We start from the raw sequence: 17500 nt of genomic DNA on the forward strand, positions 1-17500 counted from the left end.
AGTCAGTGCACCACTTTAAATAGATAATAAAACCAGTCACGTGACAATTAACATAATTAATATCAATAAACATCAATAAAAGTAATTAAAGCATCCAAAAAACATGATATATAAAACTATAAAAACAAGTTTGTATGTATAATGTAATGTAAAGTCACAAGATGCTTTTTGTTAAAAAGCATCATAATATTTCAACCTCAAAAGAGAAATAATAGAGCATGCCTCATTTAAATGTGGACTACTCGTAGCATCAAGAATTAACTGCCATCTTATTTCAGCATTATCAGGATGAATATCAATAATGTAACCTTTGACCCTGGCATACGACCCATATTCTTCATCTCTTTACCGTAATGTTTATTTATTGTTGTTCTCCCGGAAAGAAAAAATACTTGAAAGACGTCTCCAGATTCTCATACTATCTGTGACCTGTTGTAATACAGAAGTAAGATCAGTGTCATTCAAGAAGAAAAAAACTCTTCCTTACTGTTTCCCCATTGGTTGCAGATATTGGTTGCATAGCTGCTGCCAAGAGCAATAAAATGAATACTCTAATTCATCTAGGTAACAGAAAAGGTTGATGTTGAGCATTCTGCATCCAGAGTCAGACCTCCCCCCACAGTTTTGTGTCTGTTATGCCATAAGGAGGGTAATGGTAAAGCTGTCAAGTGACCTCGATTCTTATGCTGCAGATATTATTACAGCCAGCAGCACTCGTCATCTGAGTTAATGTGCAGTAATGGGTGAGCGTTTTGTTGCTTACACTTTTCAGTTGGCCCATTTTAAGCAATTATATCTATACTGTTGTCATCCATACAGTTGTAGAGTGTCTATTAGAAAGCATTTTTGGTATGTGACAGCACATGGACAGTGCAGCTTGTAAACAACCTACGTTTTTTGTATGTTTTAATGATTTCACATTGCTTACCAGTGAGCGAGCTTGAAAGAATTACTCATCAAAGTAAGCTTATCAACAGACCACACCCACACACGCACATTGAAAATCACATGTAGTGGCTGACTTTAAAATGTTAACCACCTCTGCCACGAAAAAAAAGTGTTTTTGCATGTGGCATGCATTACATTACCACTTACACACTAACCGCTATAATCTTTTTAGTCCTTCATTTTCCTGCACACTCCTGCTTACATACACCATAGAAGTGAACAGTCAGTTGTTTGTCAGTTCAATCATTTATGCATTTGGACTTTACACCCACAAAAACTTTTCAGTCAAATGAGTGTTGTATATTTTGAGTTGTAACTACATGTATAGATAAATGGTGTGTGTGTATACATATATATATGCGGACACGCACACATTATTTGTATACATATATATTTATGAGCATATCTACATACCATACTTAAATGTACTAGTTGTATTTACTTTATTTTGTTTTATTTTTGTTAGTTATTCATTTCACTTGATTACTGCATATGTAATTTTTGCTTATGTTGTATTGCTGCACTGTTTTTCTTGGGTTTTGTGTACTGCCTACTATGTTATCTTTTTATGTTTGTATTGCTGAAGCCGTTCTCTTCGAGTTTCCACTGAAAATGTGCCATTGGCTCAGATGGCCTAACCCGGTTAACAAATATCAAATAAATAAAATCTATACCCCCCCAGTGTTGACATTTTCTGGTTGTTAGCCTCCCTGTCTCTCGGCTGGAATGAAATCTCTGAAGGTCTTGAGACCTAATCCTGACTTATTTAGCTCAACTTGAGCTAATTTATGGTTTATGGAAGGTGCCCTAGAAGCTTTGAAAGCTGGCCGATTTGTTATATCATATGCAGCTTACGTTCCATATAGAGAAGGTTACTGCAGCAGTGATCATTCGAACATAGGTTCATAGGTTGATACTAGGCTATCTGCCCTAGGGCATTTATAAGCCTAGCCAGAGTGTGTTTGGCTTTCACCACCTTTTTAGATTAGTTGACTGTGCCTCTGTATAGTAGGGACACAGAAGAGATCCCAGGGGTAAACCTACGATCTCCCATCCACTCGTCAAGATTTCTCTTGAAGAGGGTCATTGAGGGGCTCTGCCTAACATGGATTGGGATTTTCTTCCAGGGTGAAGGGAGCCTCTGGGATATGAATCTGTCCCTCCAGCATGTCCTATTTATTTCTGTGCTGAGGTTTAAGTCCCTGGAGCGTGTAGCTCTAAGGGATTTGGATTTCCTGAGGTGGAGCGTGTCCATTAATTCTGGGTTGGACATGGCTTTATATGTCGGGCACAGATCGCCTCTGAGTAGGCGGTAAGCAACTGAGTAGAGCTGGAGTTTCTTTAGCCTAACTGCGTAGGGCATCTGTTTGAGTCCCTTGATCCTCTTGGTGAGGTACATTTGGGGTCTTTCCAGTTGCTGCAGGTGTCGGGTAAGGTACATCCCAAATGGGGCATTGTATTCAATTATGGGCCTGATGAGTGATGAGTAAAGGGGCACGATGACCTCCCTTGATCTAGATGTGAACCCTTTCATGATAAGGTGGGCTATATAGAAGGCCTTTCTAACCACTTTGGCAACGTGATTGTCAAAGGAGAGATTGCTATCTACTTGGGTCCCCAAATCCCTAATTACTTCTTCCTTACTTAATGGATTACCACCTATGTGGTAACTTGTGGGCACTTTGTTTTTCCCAAAGGGGATGACTATGCACTTTTTGGCATTTAGCTTTAGGCCATGGCTCTGGCACCAGTTATCCGTCTCTGTGAGACCCTTTTGGAGGATGCTTGTGTCAGTCGGCGAGTCGATTATGGCACCCAGTTTGCAGTCATCTGCGAACTTGGTCAGCCATAGTCCTCCCGTGTTGGTCTGTACCTCCGAGAAATATATACCGAACAAGAGAGGTCCCAGGACTGAGCCTTGTGGGACGCCACTTGTAACTGGTTTAGAGTCTGACATGGCACCTGCAACTCTGACCATGTGGGTTCTATCCCTGAGCCAGTTTGCAACCCATCTTGTGACATAGGGGTTGATATTTAAGCTGGTGAGCTTATTTATGATGCCCGAGTGGGGTATTATGTCGAAGGCTTTTGCGAGGTCCAGGTAGGCTGTGTGGACTACCTTCCCTTCATCTATGGCCTTGGTGACTGTTTCAAAGAAGTCGACCAGGTTCAAGAGGCAAGATCTGCCCTTAACAAAGCCGAATTGGGTAGGATCCAGTGTTTGGAGGTTCCCAATGTCTTTGTTTATGAGTTCCATGATGATACACTCCATAGCTTTGCAGACCAGGCTAGTCAGGCTTGTAGGGCGATAGTTTCCGGGGTCCGTTTTGGCACCACCTTTGTGGAGTAGGACCACTGTTGCTGTACGCCATTCCTTGGGTACATATCCTGTAGTAAGGCTGAGATTGAACAGTGACTTTATGTGAGGGTTCAGTTCTTCTTGGAACTCGTGTAATACGTAGCCCGGGACACCGTCCGGTCCCATTGATGCTGTGTTTTTTGCTTTGGAGAGGGCAGCTCTCACCTGTGCATCTGTGATGTCAGGGAGGCTACACTCTGTTGGGATAGACATTTGCTCTTTTGGGGAAGGGGGTGGGAGTTTGCACTGAACCTGTCTGCCAGGATGTTGGCAATGTCTGTGGGTTCAGTGTATTTTTTGTCATTTTGCACTAATTCATAGCATATCTGGGAGTTGCCACCCAGGTTCCTGACATAACTAAAGAAGGCCTTGTGATTATCTTTAACGTGTTGTGCAGTTTTTCTTTCGAAGCTGGCCTTAGATGATTTTATGAGGGATCGTAGTTTCTTGCTAGTACTGATCAGAGATGCCTTCCCTTTTTGGGATTTTGTTCTATCATGTAGTAGCTTCTTCCTTCTGTTGTATAGCTTATTTATGGCTGGGGTCCACCAGACAGGTCTCCTGCCTTTGGAGGAGTGAGTCTTGGTTTTATATGGGATAGCACAATCCATGCATTCCTGTAGGTGTCCACAGAATGCGTTTGTAAAGGATTCTGCGGTTTGGGCCGTGTTTTCCACTGGCTCAGGGGCTTTGAAGGATTCCACCTCGGTTTTGAGAAGTGTGAAGTTTGCTTTTGACAAGTTCTTCACCGTGGTTTCCTTGGCTGGGGGTGGGGACAGGATATGGATGTCCAGTGAGATTAATTTATGGTCATATCTTACCAATGAGGGGTATACCTCTGGTATGGAACATACAGTCCCCATGTTGGTGATGATCAGGTCCAATATGTTTTCCCCTCTTGTGGGAGTGGTGACCAGTTGTTCCATAGCATTTGAGTTTATAAATTCTAGGAACCGTTGGGCGAGGGTATTGGGGCTTGAGTAGTGCTCCCAGTCTATGTTTGGGTAGTTGAAGTCACCCAATATAATGGTGTTTGGAGAGACCTTCATATTCTCCAGTGTTCTCAGGAAAGCCGAGTGGGGTTCCTGAGTTTGGGAGGGTGGTCTGTAGCAGGCTGCAGACTGAAAGGCAGTTTTGCCCACTGTTAGTTGCACATGGATGGTCTGTGATGCTTCGTGCAGTGCCACTAACCTGGAGGTGTGGGTATCTTTGATGAATATTGATACTCCCCCTCCTTTTGTGGTTTGGTCCGAGTTTTGGGGCCGAAAAGCATGGTATGAGGTATAACCTGGTAGTGCTGGGGTGCTCTCGGGAGCCTTGAACCAGGTTTCTGTTACTGCACAGATATCGATATTCTCCATACTGAGGAGTGCCTCGAGTGCGTGCATCTTGAGGTTTAGACTACTGGCATTGAGCAGCATTACCCTTAGTTTCTTTTTCCTTGTGTTGTCTATGGAGGTGGGTTTGTCTTTTGAGCCTTGCCTAAAAAAGGCACTATGGGGGTGGCAAGAGCCTTAGCCAGTATTCGAACGCCCAGGGGTGACAGGTGCAAGCCGTCTCTAGCGAAGCAACGTGGCTTGTCGAGCATGTCATCCCAGGCTGACGGACACTGGATCCCCTTTGAATGACACCAATACTTTAGCCAATTGTTAAAATTGATAATTTTGTCTTTATACTGTGGCATCATTCTTGGTGAGGGTAAGATGCTACTTAAGGTCAGGGTCATACCGGCCTGGGCTACATGATCAGAGAGCTCCTCTATGTCTCTTTTCAAGTAGTCTAGGGAGGTACATCTCAGGTCATTCACACCAGCATGGACAATGATGGAGTCATATTTGTACTTGCTTTGGAGTGACCTGAGTGCTTGTGTTATGTGGCAGATCCTGGCATCCGACAGGCAGCTTACAGTGACCTTCTCCTTGTTCAGCCTGATGAGTGGGACATCAGTGTGTTTGACAATAGAGTCACCTATTACAAGTGTATTAGGTGTGTTGTTTAGCCTTAAGGGCTGTGACTGTGTGGCACACTGACTTTGTGAACTATGTGATACGTGGGTATTGTTGTGGGGTAGCTGTTGCTTGGATGTCTGCTTTGGAGGTCGCTGCTGCTTGGGCTGATTTTTATTTAGAGCCTCCGAGTATGTTTTTGTGTGTTTGTGTTTGGTTTGCTGTTGCGATAGGTCTATGTGAGACTGGATTTGTGGTGTGTGTGATTACCTTCTCCTCCTGACTGTCTGCGCCAGTACTGGGTTGAGAGAACTCAGCCTCCAGTTTGGCTATATAGTTGCATCTCTCACATATATTTGAGCTTGTTGGGAGGAGGAGTGGGTGGTCTGTGTACATAAGGTAGTTGTAACATTGCCTCAAAAGAGAAGGAATGGTGAAAGATACTTGCTTCAAAAGTTTTATTGACTCTAACTTTGATTTTACTGGGAAATGTAATAAGCGGACTACACATGAACACAATGGTGTAGGCGTTTCTAATTCCACAATGACTCTCAAAGAGAAAATATATGTTTTTGGTAAAAAACTTAAATCATGTAAAAGTTTGCAGCTTGAAAATAGTTATATTTTGAAATGTATAGATTCCAACATTGTCCCTATGGGACTACGGTTCTTCAAATATCCTGTTGGCATTGATTTAGATGACGAAACTATGAAGGAGTGTTCGAAAATGTTTGATGGCTTTGGCATGTCTTTTATGCGTTTTATTTTAGAATGCAATGACAAAAAGATATGTATTTTACTGGAAGAACTTGATACACTGAATGAAGCTATCATTAGTGATGTACTATATGAAGAATATGAGTACTGTTTAAATGCACAATATAATTGGGTCCAAAAAGAAGTTGACAAACAGTTTGAAAGGAAGTGTAGAAAATTCCAGCGCGACTTGGACCAATATAACAAAGGGCAGGCTTACAGGTGGGAGAAGGGTAGTTTTCAAAGAAATAGGGCAATTAATAGCAATTTCAAAATAGGAAGGAAAGGCAATACATTTGATAAAAATGAAAGGGAATACACTGATGATGGATGTTATGATAAGAAGGAAAATCAAGGTAAAGTGTTAGATGGAAATGTTTTTTTAGGGAACCAGGGGGGAAGAAGATGGCGTCAAAGCAGTTCAAATCAGTGGACAGAAAACTACAATTACCAAAATCAAGGGGAAGGCACCACGAGATGACAGATATGAATGGGATAAGAAAAATGAATAATATTATTAGTGTATACCAACAATTCTACATATACAATTACACCCAATATGAGATAAGGAAAGAACATTTTACCCTGTTCGCAAAAGGGATAAAAATATGTGCCTGTTAAGAAATTTAAAATAGAAGATTATATTATTGATTTAAAGAAATTTCTGAGAAAAATCAATTTGGCTGTGATATACCAGAATGAAAATGGAAGGAGAGGGAATGGTAGTGAATTTAAGAAAAAAAGTACCTACTACATGCAACTCTTGGACTATTTGAGAAAATGGTAACAGATGAGTTATATGCATACAATATTAAAGTCAATGGTACTAGAGTTAAGTATAATTTGAACAAACAGGAAGCTAGTGCATTGAAGGAATTACAAATTGAGAGATCGATAAGAATAATGAAACCCGACAAAGGGGGAGGGGTGGTTTTGTATGAACAGGAAGCTTACAAAAATAAGATTTATGATATTTTATTGAAATCCGGTCACTATACCATTTCATCTAGGAATGAAGTTAATATAGGTTATAGTAAAATAAACTTGTATTTGGAAGACTTATTGGTAGATGAAAGGATTAGTGGAGATTTATACAAATTTTTGAAAACAGATTTTCCTATTATAAGTACGATAGTTGGTATCCCCAAGATCCACAAAAATATGGTGGACCCCCCTTTTAGACCCATTATTTCGGGGAACAGGTCTAAAACCTTCAACTTTGGAAAGGTAGTGGATGGATGGTTGAAACCCCTGTACAAATCTATAAAGCATATTATCATTGACTCTTGGGATTTTTTAGGCAGGCTAAATAATGATCTGATAACACCAGGGGCTATATTAGTAACTATAGATGTAATAGATTTATTTTCGAACATCCCACAGGAGGAAGGGTTGACTAAATTAGAAAATTGTATGTGGAAATCAGGCAATTTTACATGGGACAAAATACAACTAACGGTGGAATTTATGGAACTGATACTTAAATACAATTATATAATGTTTGAAGGTGAATATTATGTGCAAACAAAAGGGGTAGCAATGGGGGCAGCTTGTGCCCCCATTTTTGCTAATATATACCTGTACGAATGGGAAGTTGAAAATATATTTACTACTGAATGGTATAGTAAGATAACATGTTACTACAGGTTTTTAGATGATGTTTTTTTGATTTGGAAAAGTGACAGGGACGAGTTGGAAGAATTTATGGCCTACCTAAACTCCCGGAGCAATGATCTTAAATTTACGTTCAGTGTAGATTCACTAGCTATGCCCTACTTAGACACACTAATTATAGTGGAGAATGGGAAATTGAAATCTAAAATATATAGGAAAGAAAGTTTCAGTAATGGATACTTGGAATTCACATCCTATTACACAGAAAAAAAGTATTATCAAGGGGCAATGTATTAGAGCCGCCAGGATGACATCTGAGTATGAAGACCTGGTTATTGAGTTACAGGGGATAGAGAACATGTTCATACAAAGGGGATATCCAAAATGGATGGTTGAAGACACAACAAGGTATGTGATGAAAGAATGGGGTAGAAAATACATTCCATTGTTGGGGAAAGGACCCCTAATTAAAGTAAGCAACTCCGAAAAACCAATGGTTGATGCACCGTTGGATTATACTAGAGCATGTATATTTCAATATACACCTTGGACCAATAATGTAAAGGAAATAATTGTTAAATACTGGAACATATTAAAAATGGACAAGAAGATAGGGGGAATAGTGGGACCCACACCCAGGTTTGTGTCAAGGAATGGGGGTAATTTGAAATTGGAATTGGAAAAGAAAATAGATAATAAGATAGAGTTGGAGGATAGGAAAGGAACAACTAGATGTGGGACATGTAAACAGTGTAGGTACATCTTACCAGCAACTAGTTTGAAACTTGAAGGCAGACTAGGGACTTTGATAAAATTCAGGAAGGGTAATTGTAGAACTTCCCACCTAGTGTATCTTGCTAAATGCTCCAGGTGTCCTAGTTATTACATAGGGAAGACAGACAGAACATTGAGGGAGAGAATTTACGATCATTACTACTGTATTAAGAAAAAGGACACTAAAAACGCTTTATGGAGGCATTTGGAAGAAAGCAAGGACTCTAACATGTTCCACTTTGGTATTGTGGACATAGCCAAAGTGAACCCTAGGGGGGGAAATATTAAAACAAAACTAGGGGAGTTGGAAACCAAATGGCAAGTGAAATTAGACGCATCTACCCCGCCAGGATTAAATGATCATATTTCCATAAAACCCATCCTAGCAAATATGGGGTAGGGGAAATACGAGGGTAGTTGTGATTTAATTTATAAGGTCTAACACTGACGTATTGAATTGTATTTTATTAACAAGTTTATTTTTAATTATAAGAGGAAATTCAAATGATTATATGTGGACAGCACAGCTTAATATGTAATGTTTTAACGAATTTTAAAAGGTATTTTTTATGTATAAAAGAGCACTCATATAAAGCACTTTATCAATAGGCACACTGGCACTTTAAAACAATGTATAACTTCAATATTCAATTAATTAATTAAACAATTGGGAATGTATGTAGTATATAAACTTAATGGACAAGAGGTGATTCAGTTCTGAGGAGGTCTAAGTATTTTAGATGAAAGCGCTTAGCTCACGTTTGAAGTTGAAGTTTATGTTTAAATAAAGGAGTTTTTTTCAAAGTTTTATTACAGTTTTTGGAGTGCCAGTACTACGAATCTGAGCCTAAGGGAACAGATTTTGGTTTCTTTTATCGAGTGGACTGTTACCTTTGACTATTCATTTATACAATTGCCTCAAGATTCCCAGATTCACCAGCTGGACTGGAGGGTAAACCCGAAACTGACTTTTGGACATGCCAGAAAAGTATGAAGAACTACTTTTTGACTGATCAAAAAGGACCAATAGGGAGTCAAGTACTTAAAGGGAGTATAAGAGGGTGTAGTGCTTTAGTTTATTAGTGCTTACTTATAAGATTACTTATACGAGCAACTGCAGGGCTTTAGAATGAAAACAGAGTGCTTTCTTTGAGATTTAGAACAGTTCTAAGGGAAAAAGTGAAGAGCAGACTTTGTGGAGCCAGGAATAGTTTAACCCGTTTAAGCGGTGGTGCCCGATGCTGCGCTATGCGCAAAATCATGCGAAACTGTGCAAATGCAGGTTTTAAATCAGGGAAACTGAAAGAGATAGGAATTGACCCAAAACGGCCAATAAGCTACTAGTTTCAGTGCTGAGACCACTCCTCCAGGGACAGATAGGCTGCTCAAAGCTCCCCACTCTCACTGGTGAACAGAGAATATTCCTCCTATCCAAGTAAGGATATGGGCAACACAGGAAACTATACCACAGTCCGGAATTCAGCAAAACCTGAAATCTGGACTAATCTAGTTCAGCAAAGGCGGGAAAAGAGAATATTTTTTTTTTTTTCAGGAAACAGCAGAAAAACGCACCGAAAACACTGTAAATGCTATAAACAGGCTAGCGTACTTTAGTGTGTAGCCTACAACAGTTATACAATACAAAAACAACTTAAATTGATATAAAACAAGTGTAAAAACTGTAAAAAGCAGAAGGCAAATGCAATTTAAACTTTTTAAAGCACAGATCAGTTAGAAATTCACTTTTTAGGCGGGAAAAGGCAGTCGGAGCAAAAAAAACAGAGAAAAAAATACTGTTATGGTAATTTACTTACACAGCTGTAGTTGTTTGACCTATAATCATTGCATTGTGAGACTCTGTATCGTCATGTTATACAATCTGAATTATTTTGTTGGAATCAGCATTATCTCATTACAGGATTCACATTGTATTTTTTTTTTTCCTGAGCCAGCCACATGGTCTATGCTAGCTTCTGGTCTTTTCTTTTTTGGCCTTTATGCGGTTTGCTTCTGTGCCTGCCAACTACTGAGCCTCCATCACTCGGACTCGGACCCGCTTTTTCACTCTTACCAGTATCCTCAGTGTGCATCTATGCAGCCATAAGAGTACTTTTTGTCCTCTGTCCATACCTTTTTCCCAGTTCTTTTTCCCATGTGTTTTATATAGATTCTGACTTCCTCAGGACGTATTTCCTTGTCCTATAATGTTGATGATGATGTGTTATAAAGTTTAAACTTGTGCCTGCTGTTCGGGTACTGCTGTAAGCACGGGCTGCTAATTTGCTGCACATTCTTTTCTGTTTTAGTACAAAAAAGCTTGGCACGCATGGCATGCATTCCTCTGTGATTGATATTGCTATATTTTTCTTAAACGTGTACCAGCTGTGAAGCATTGGCAGAAATTTTAAAAATCCTGAATGCAGTGATCTATCTTATTAATGGTAGTAATGTCATTTTTAACTAACTAAGCAGTTCACTGCTCTTTCTTTATTTTGCTTTTTAGGTCAGCAAAGATGGCAAATGCATTTTCTGTACTTGTGGTACAAAGATAAATGTGTTGGACATAACTACTGGCAAAGTCACTCAGAGTATCGAGCAGGTAAGAATTCAATACTCTATTGTGATTATAGGTAGAGCACCAGTGGATGAGCTGGTCTATATCACATTGTTATAGCCCTCCAGAGGTCATAATGGTTGTTGCGTGTGTTATTTTAACAGCATTTAGGGAGACGTTATGCTTGGCATGTGGAAATGTTTATTTTAAAGATGGCTTTGTTTTCTTTTCTTTAATAAATTCAGCCTTATTTAATATTAATAGTCTGTTTCTTTATTTTTGTGTATTTTAGATTATTTTCCTTAGTGTTTCTGTGCTCAGGGTACTGATGACTTCCTTTGCTGAAGTGCCACATACCGATGTGAAATCACTAATGATGGCAGCTCTCATACTGCAGCTGCAAGGGATATTTTTGCCTGCTACTACCTCCCTCCCCTGGCATTCATGTCTAGTGGCTACTGACACTGATTTGTGTCCCCTACATATCTCCCACTGATGTAGTGCCTTGATTTCTGTGCACATTGACAGTTGCATACCAGCTTCTGATGAAGCCCTTTGTATTGCAGAGATTCTTACTTTTCATCTAATTAAGGAAAATGGCCCTGCTCTTGTTCATCCTTGTCTCTTTGCCCATCTGTTTAGTTACAAAGCATACATTCACAAACCCAGATTTCCGGTGCTGCTGTTTGGTGCCAGCAGCAGTGGCACCACCATATTGTAGACTTCCCTTCATTTATTTACTTACTTACTTATGAAGCAAGGAAGTGAGTTGACAATGGGTGTAGCAAAGCTGCGTGCATCCAGACTGTTCAAGTCTCCATAAGAAACCTGTTTATTTGTACTTCTGTGGTATATTAGTGCACTGTGGGAAATATGCACACTTTGGCAGTTTTGAGACATCTTTGAAATCTAAGGCTTGCTGCCAGGACAGTGACTATGAAGAACCCATACTTGTAAAAAGTCAGCACAAAAAGCCAGATTAAACATGCTTCCAAGTGCAGTCAACATTATGCAGCCACTTGCCCATCAGTTATGTGTCCTATACCTGGCTCCTGGGTCTTGGATGCATGGCATACCACCCAAAAAATTCTTCCATGTATTTTGTCAGAAACGTGTGTGTTTGTGTGTGTGTATCTTCCACCCCTTTGCTGCTCTTGATCTTGCCTTTTGATTTCCCTACTTGCTGTGATGAGAGACAAGCACGTGGGCCACCATTCTCTAGGAATTCTAAATCCCCTTCCTCTGAACGCTGATATGTTTGCTTGCCAAACAAGGACTTGGGTATACCCTCCTTAGTGGACAAGTACACTTCCACTTATAATGCATGGTGATGCCTGCAGCATGCGATGGACTAAACCAAGTCAAGCACATCTCCTGCATCTGTGTTACATGATGTACCTGTCTTTCAATAGAAGAGGACAGTTTCACTTCCCTGCATCAGCTACTTGCCTCCCACTTTCCCTGTGTAGGCTCTCTATTGCCATTAGAGCTTCTCAGGCCTGGGTCACACAAGACACTCTTAGCCACTCTCTCTCAGCTATCCAACAGATCCCAAGCTGTGAAAGTTGCTGGTTCCCTCTCTGAATGTAAAATGTCCTTTAGATAAGATGTCAAACTGATGTTGCATCTGCTTGAGTTGTTGGTAGCTCAGGCAGATGTAAATTACCATGGCACCTATCCAAAAGAGAAGGGGTCCTTTTATTTGTTTTCTATTTATAACTTATTTACATCAGTTTTGTATATTTACATAGTTTCATCACTAATGTTTTACCAGCATTTACAATGGAAAAGAACCAACAATATTTTCTTTACTAGACCTTCACTCCTTCTTCCACAACCACCATTTTATTCTTTGTATAATTGCTGGAAAAAAAATCCTATTAAACATAATTTTGTTAAGTCTTTTATTCCAAAAAACCACATAACATAAATTATTCTTTTATCTAGTCTTAATGTGTTCTCTCTTCTAATATTATTGTAATATCCATATACTTTCATATCCATATTTGTATCTTTCTTTTATACTTACAAAAAAATTTCTGTGCACAAATTTTCCATAATTTTCTTACTCTCTTACTTGTCAAAAACACGTTCTGCTGTTTCCTGTTTCCCACAATATAAACAAACTTTCAACTCTCTTTTTAAATGGCATGTTATTTTTTAACAGGAAGTGTACTTATACTTCCATAGGAAATCCTGAGATTCTACCCAATTTTTACACTATTTGTTTTTCTTTCCTGTGGGTTAATACTAAATGATTGATCCATATTTTCCTTCTTTTTTACCTCCTCAGTCTTTATCTTCCATGTTTGTATCTTTTCTACATAATTTTGCATTTCATCATTAATCTTTGTTGCTTTTATTAGCTCTAGCTTTTCCCACATATTCTTGTATTTACAATTAAATATCTTTCCCACTAATTTCTCTTTCTTCTTTATCAATATTAATAGTTGATTTGAATTCATAGAAGCCCCAAATACTGTTGGGTTTATTAAACCTAAACTGCCACGTTCTTTATTCCTATATAATACTATTTCTTAACTGGTTTCAATCTAGAATCCCATATAAAGGAGAACATTATTTCCTGCTCATATATTTTTCAAATCATGAAAATGCTTACTAAATATGCAATTTTACTTATCAACACATAATTGACCATGTTTGCTTTCTTTTTATATGACAATTTGTATGTTTTCCATAATGCACATGGTTCTTTTGTACTTCTTATTACATTTTCCAATTGTCTTTTCTATATTTTGTGAATACCACACACTGTTCCTCATACCTCTGTTTAAAGTAAACTATATATGTGCTATATTATTAATACTTCCCAATCCTTCACATTTTTCTTTAATGTCCATCCCTATCCCTTTTATTAATTGTGTTAAATCTTTCATTTTTCTGTCCAAAATAATTTTGTTATTGCAACTATACCATCTGCATAAGTTATTACTGGAATTTGTACACACTTTTCTATTACATGTTATGCCTTTTTCATTTTACCCTTGATTTCACTATTAAATTCATAATTAAAACAAACAAAATTCTACTCGGTGGGAGTCCTTGTTTAATTCCATTATTAATTTCTATTTCTTTATTTAACCACCCATTAATTAAAGCAGTCATACATCTTCTTTAAATTTTTTGCTAATGTTGTAACTATCCATAGATTTTCATAATACGTCATGTTCTAAACTTTATTAACATCACCTACCATTAATTTTACTCCTTGCCCTTTCTTCATAACATCATCTGCTACTACACTTATTAAAAGTTTGACAACTTCTACCTTTAATATGAAATGCACTTTCTTCTAATACGTTTTGTATTTTATTTTCCATCCTCTTCTGTATAATTTTCATAAATATCTTATAATCAGTATTGTTTGATATACTATTGGCATCCATTTTTTTTATTTGTTCTGTATTCCCTTTTTTCCATAAGAATTTAAAAATTCCTCTACATATTTCTTTATACTTAAAGCATTCCAACTATTCATTCGAAATTTTTATAAAATAAACTTTTTGCCAATCCTTTATTTTATACATTTCATAACTTATTCCATCGGAAACTGCTGTTGAAGCTAAATTGAGTTGCTTAAATCGAATTCATCAGTTGTTATCTCCTTTTCTAATTCTTTGTTCATTAACTCTGTGAACTTCTTAACTTGCCGGTATGTTTGGACTTGTCTGCTTGTCTTCTTTTCATACATCCCTTCTACATGTCACAACTGTTCCCATAATTTGTTTTCATTTTTCTTATTTTCACTATTTTTCTTCCTCACTTGACTTATTACACTGTTCTTCTGTCGCACTATTTTTCATAAATATGCTGAAGCCTCTTCTTTTTTCCTTGTACTAAATTTAATTGTTTAATAATGAACTTTTAATTCTGTCTTTATATTTTTTTCCATTCGAATTCTATTTTATTATAGTCTTAATTTTCAAAACCACATGTCACACGTCTTCATATTCTTTTTCCTCTTTCTTTCTTTAGCTCACAACTTATATAACTTTCTTTATACTTTTCTATACTATCTACCACTTAGTCCAGTTTTTGCAGAGTGGTATTGTTAAATGTTCTTTCCATAACTGTAAGGTTACTTCCTCTCCCTTATTTTCTAGATTTCATTTTTTTCTTTTTATTCCTTTTCCTATCGTTATGTATTTTTTATTTTCTTCAATTTCTATCCATATTGCTAGACGGTTTGAAATTCCTGTCCTTACCACTACTGCTGTTCCATTACTTTTATCCCTTTTGACATGTTTGAAATAGCGATTTGATTATTTTATAATATTTCTTTCGTATGGCCATCCTTTTTCTTTCCATAAAGTTAACTTTACCACATTTCATTACTTCCTTCATTATTTGTGTATCCTTTCCCTTTTTTCTTTATTTTACGTCAAAATTACTTTCATGTTCACTGTAACATGATCTAATATTTGCTGAAATAAACTTTCTCTTTATTTAACTATTATGTAAGCATACACTGTTATTATTCTATGTATTTTTTCCTCCCACCTAATATCCAGAACAGTCAATCTACGCATTCTAACTGAAATTGTATCTAATACTTCTGCATAAAATTGCACTTTTAGAACACTGTTTTTCTTCCTAAATTCCGTATTTTGTGCATATTCTAGAAGTCTTTTGTCTTTCCTCTTTCGTTATAAGCCTTATATCTACTAATAGTATTACATTTATATCATAATTTTGCACCATTCTATTATTCGTCTTCTCCTTTTTATATTTATAAGACTGTTCATATTTAATGATAAAACTCCAGTTATTTTTTCTTCTGTTTTTAATTTCTCAAGTATTTATTTTTCTCTTCCCTCTTTTCTTCTTTCTATCCGTTCCCTTTCTTTCTATCGTTTGCACTTAATACTCTTAAATTTTCTTTTTCTATTCTTAATTCTTTTACCTATAAAATTTTCTTTCTAACCACCTTCCAGTTTGTCATTTTCATCGCTAAAGTCTGAATTTTCTTCTACATCTCTGTCTGGTTCTTTTTTACTAATTTCATTCTCTCTAATCATTTTTATGTCTTCTTTTTGTTTTATTGTGTCCTTTTTCTGCTTCTTTACTTTCTTCAATTTCATTTTCCTTTTCTATTTCTGTACAATCCATTGAAATTGTCCTTTTCGCTTGCATTTGTAACATTCCAACTCACAATTTTTTGACCCGTGTCCCATTTTTCCACAAATATAACACCCTTCTCTGGGATTCAGTAAACTCTGTAGACTTCGCACGAAACCTACATGGAGTTTACGGTTGTGCGTGATGAGCAGCAGCGCCAATTACATATTCATCCTGGTCCCATGTTTAACTGTAAACAAGTGTGGTTCTATGTAAAGCAACATGGATAGCAAACATGTTTACCTCAAAGTGCAGTAGGTTAGCAGGATTGCCCGTATGCAACAATGATTACCAGGGCTTTACATGTAGTTATGTACATGGTCTGAACACAGTACAGGATGGTGTGTACAGTGGAGAGTACTGTGAAATCCCAATCCAGACATTCTGTACAGAAGTTGTGTAAATCACCTGTAAGGGTACATGGACTGCCACATAAAATAAACAGCCAGGGGAAGTGTGTATTGAATAGGGACACACAGATGAATTGTATGAATGAACACAGGAAAAGAGGACAGGTGAAACAACCTAATGTACAGCAGATGAGGACAGGTGAAACAACCTAATGTACAGCAGATGAGGACAGGTGAAACAACCTAATGTACAGCAGATGAGGACAGGTGAAACAACCTAATGTACAGCAGATGAGGACAGGTGAAACAACCTAATGTACAGCAGATGAGGACAGGTGAAACAACCTAATGTACAGCAGATGAGGACAGGTGAAACAACCTAATGTACAGCAGATGAGGACAGGTGAAACAACCTAATGTACAGCAGATGAGGACAGGTGAAACAACCTAATGTACAGCAGATGAGGACAGGTGAAACAACCTAATGTACAGCAGATGAGGACAGGTGAAACAACCTAATGTACAGCAGATGAGGGCATGTCAATGGAAGACAGTTGTACCAAGAACACCAATCCTATATCAGTATGGTACAGTATGGACTGCACAGTGAAAATGTGTATTATGTGACTACCACACAAGGTGACATAACAGTGGGGAAGCTGTGTTTGTGAGATAAGCATCCTTACATGAATAATGCAGAGGACCTCAGTCGGGGATATTATATACAAGTGGGGTAAGGTGCGTATTGTGAAGCTGTGCAAACTGATTTGCCTGAATATGAATGTAATCTCAGCAGAGGTCTCCAACATGTGGGACACAGGTGAAGTCTCTTAGACAACTCCTGGACAACAGTAAAAGAAACGCGCAGTGTCATGGACAATGTCAGAATAATACCATTAGTAGTCCCATGTCTCTGACATAACATATGTGACTCTGAATGATCACAACTATTATGACATGTCCGCAGTCTATGAAGGTAATCATGCACACTGTCCTGACACTGTAACATCTGCTGGAGGTGTTAGAAGGGACACTGCTTTACCTGTATGTGACATTATGA

At 37.9% G+C, this 17500-nt stretch overlaps 1 protein-coding gene across 1 annotated transcript in view; it reads left to right on the top strand.

The window, feature by feature from the left end:
• The window catches only part of TBL3 (transducin beta like 3), an 825158-nt gene that overhangs the window by 64395 nt on the left and 743263 nt on the right, over window positions 1-17500 (top strand). The window contains exon 3 of the mRNA XM_044089118.1: window positions 10901-10996. Within this exon, the coding sequence (XP_043945053.1) occupies window positions 10901-10996 (96 nt within the window). The remainder of the gene's footprint in view (window positions 1-10900; window positions 10997-17500) is intronic.

The sequence above is a fragment of the Protopterus annectens genome, chromosome 12.part0, assembly GCF_019279795.1.
Source record: "Protopterus annectens isolate FY-2018-M chromosome 12.part0, PAN1.0, whole genome shotgun sequence".
In the NCBI taxonomy this organism is placed as follows: Eukaryota; Metazoa; Chordata; order Ceratodontiformes; family Protopteridae; genus Protopterus; species Protopterus annectens.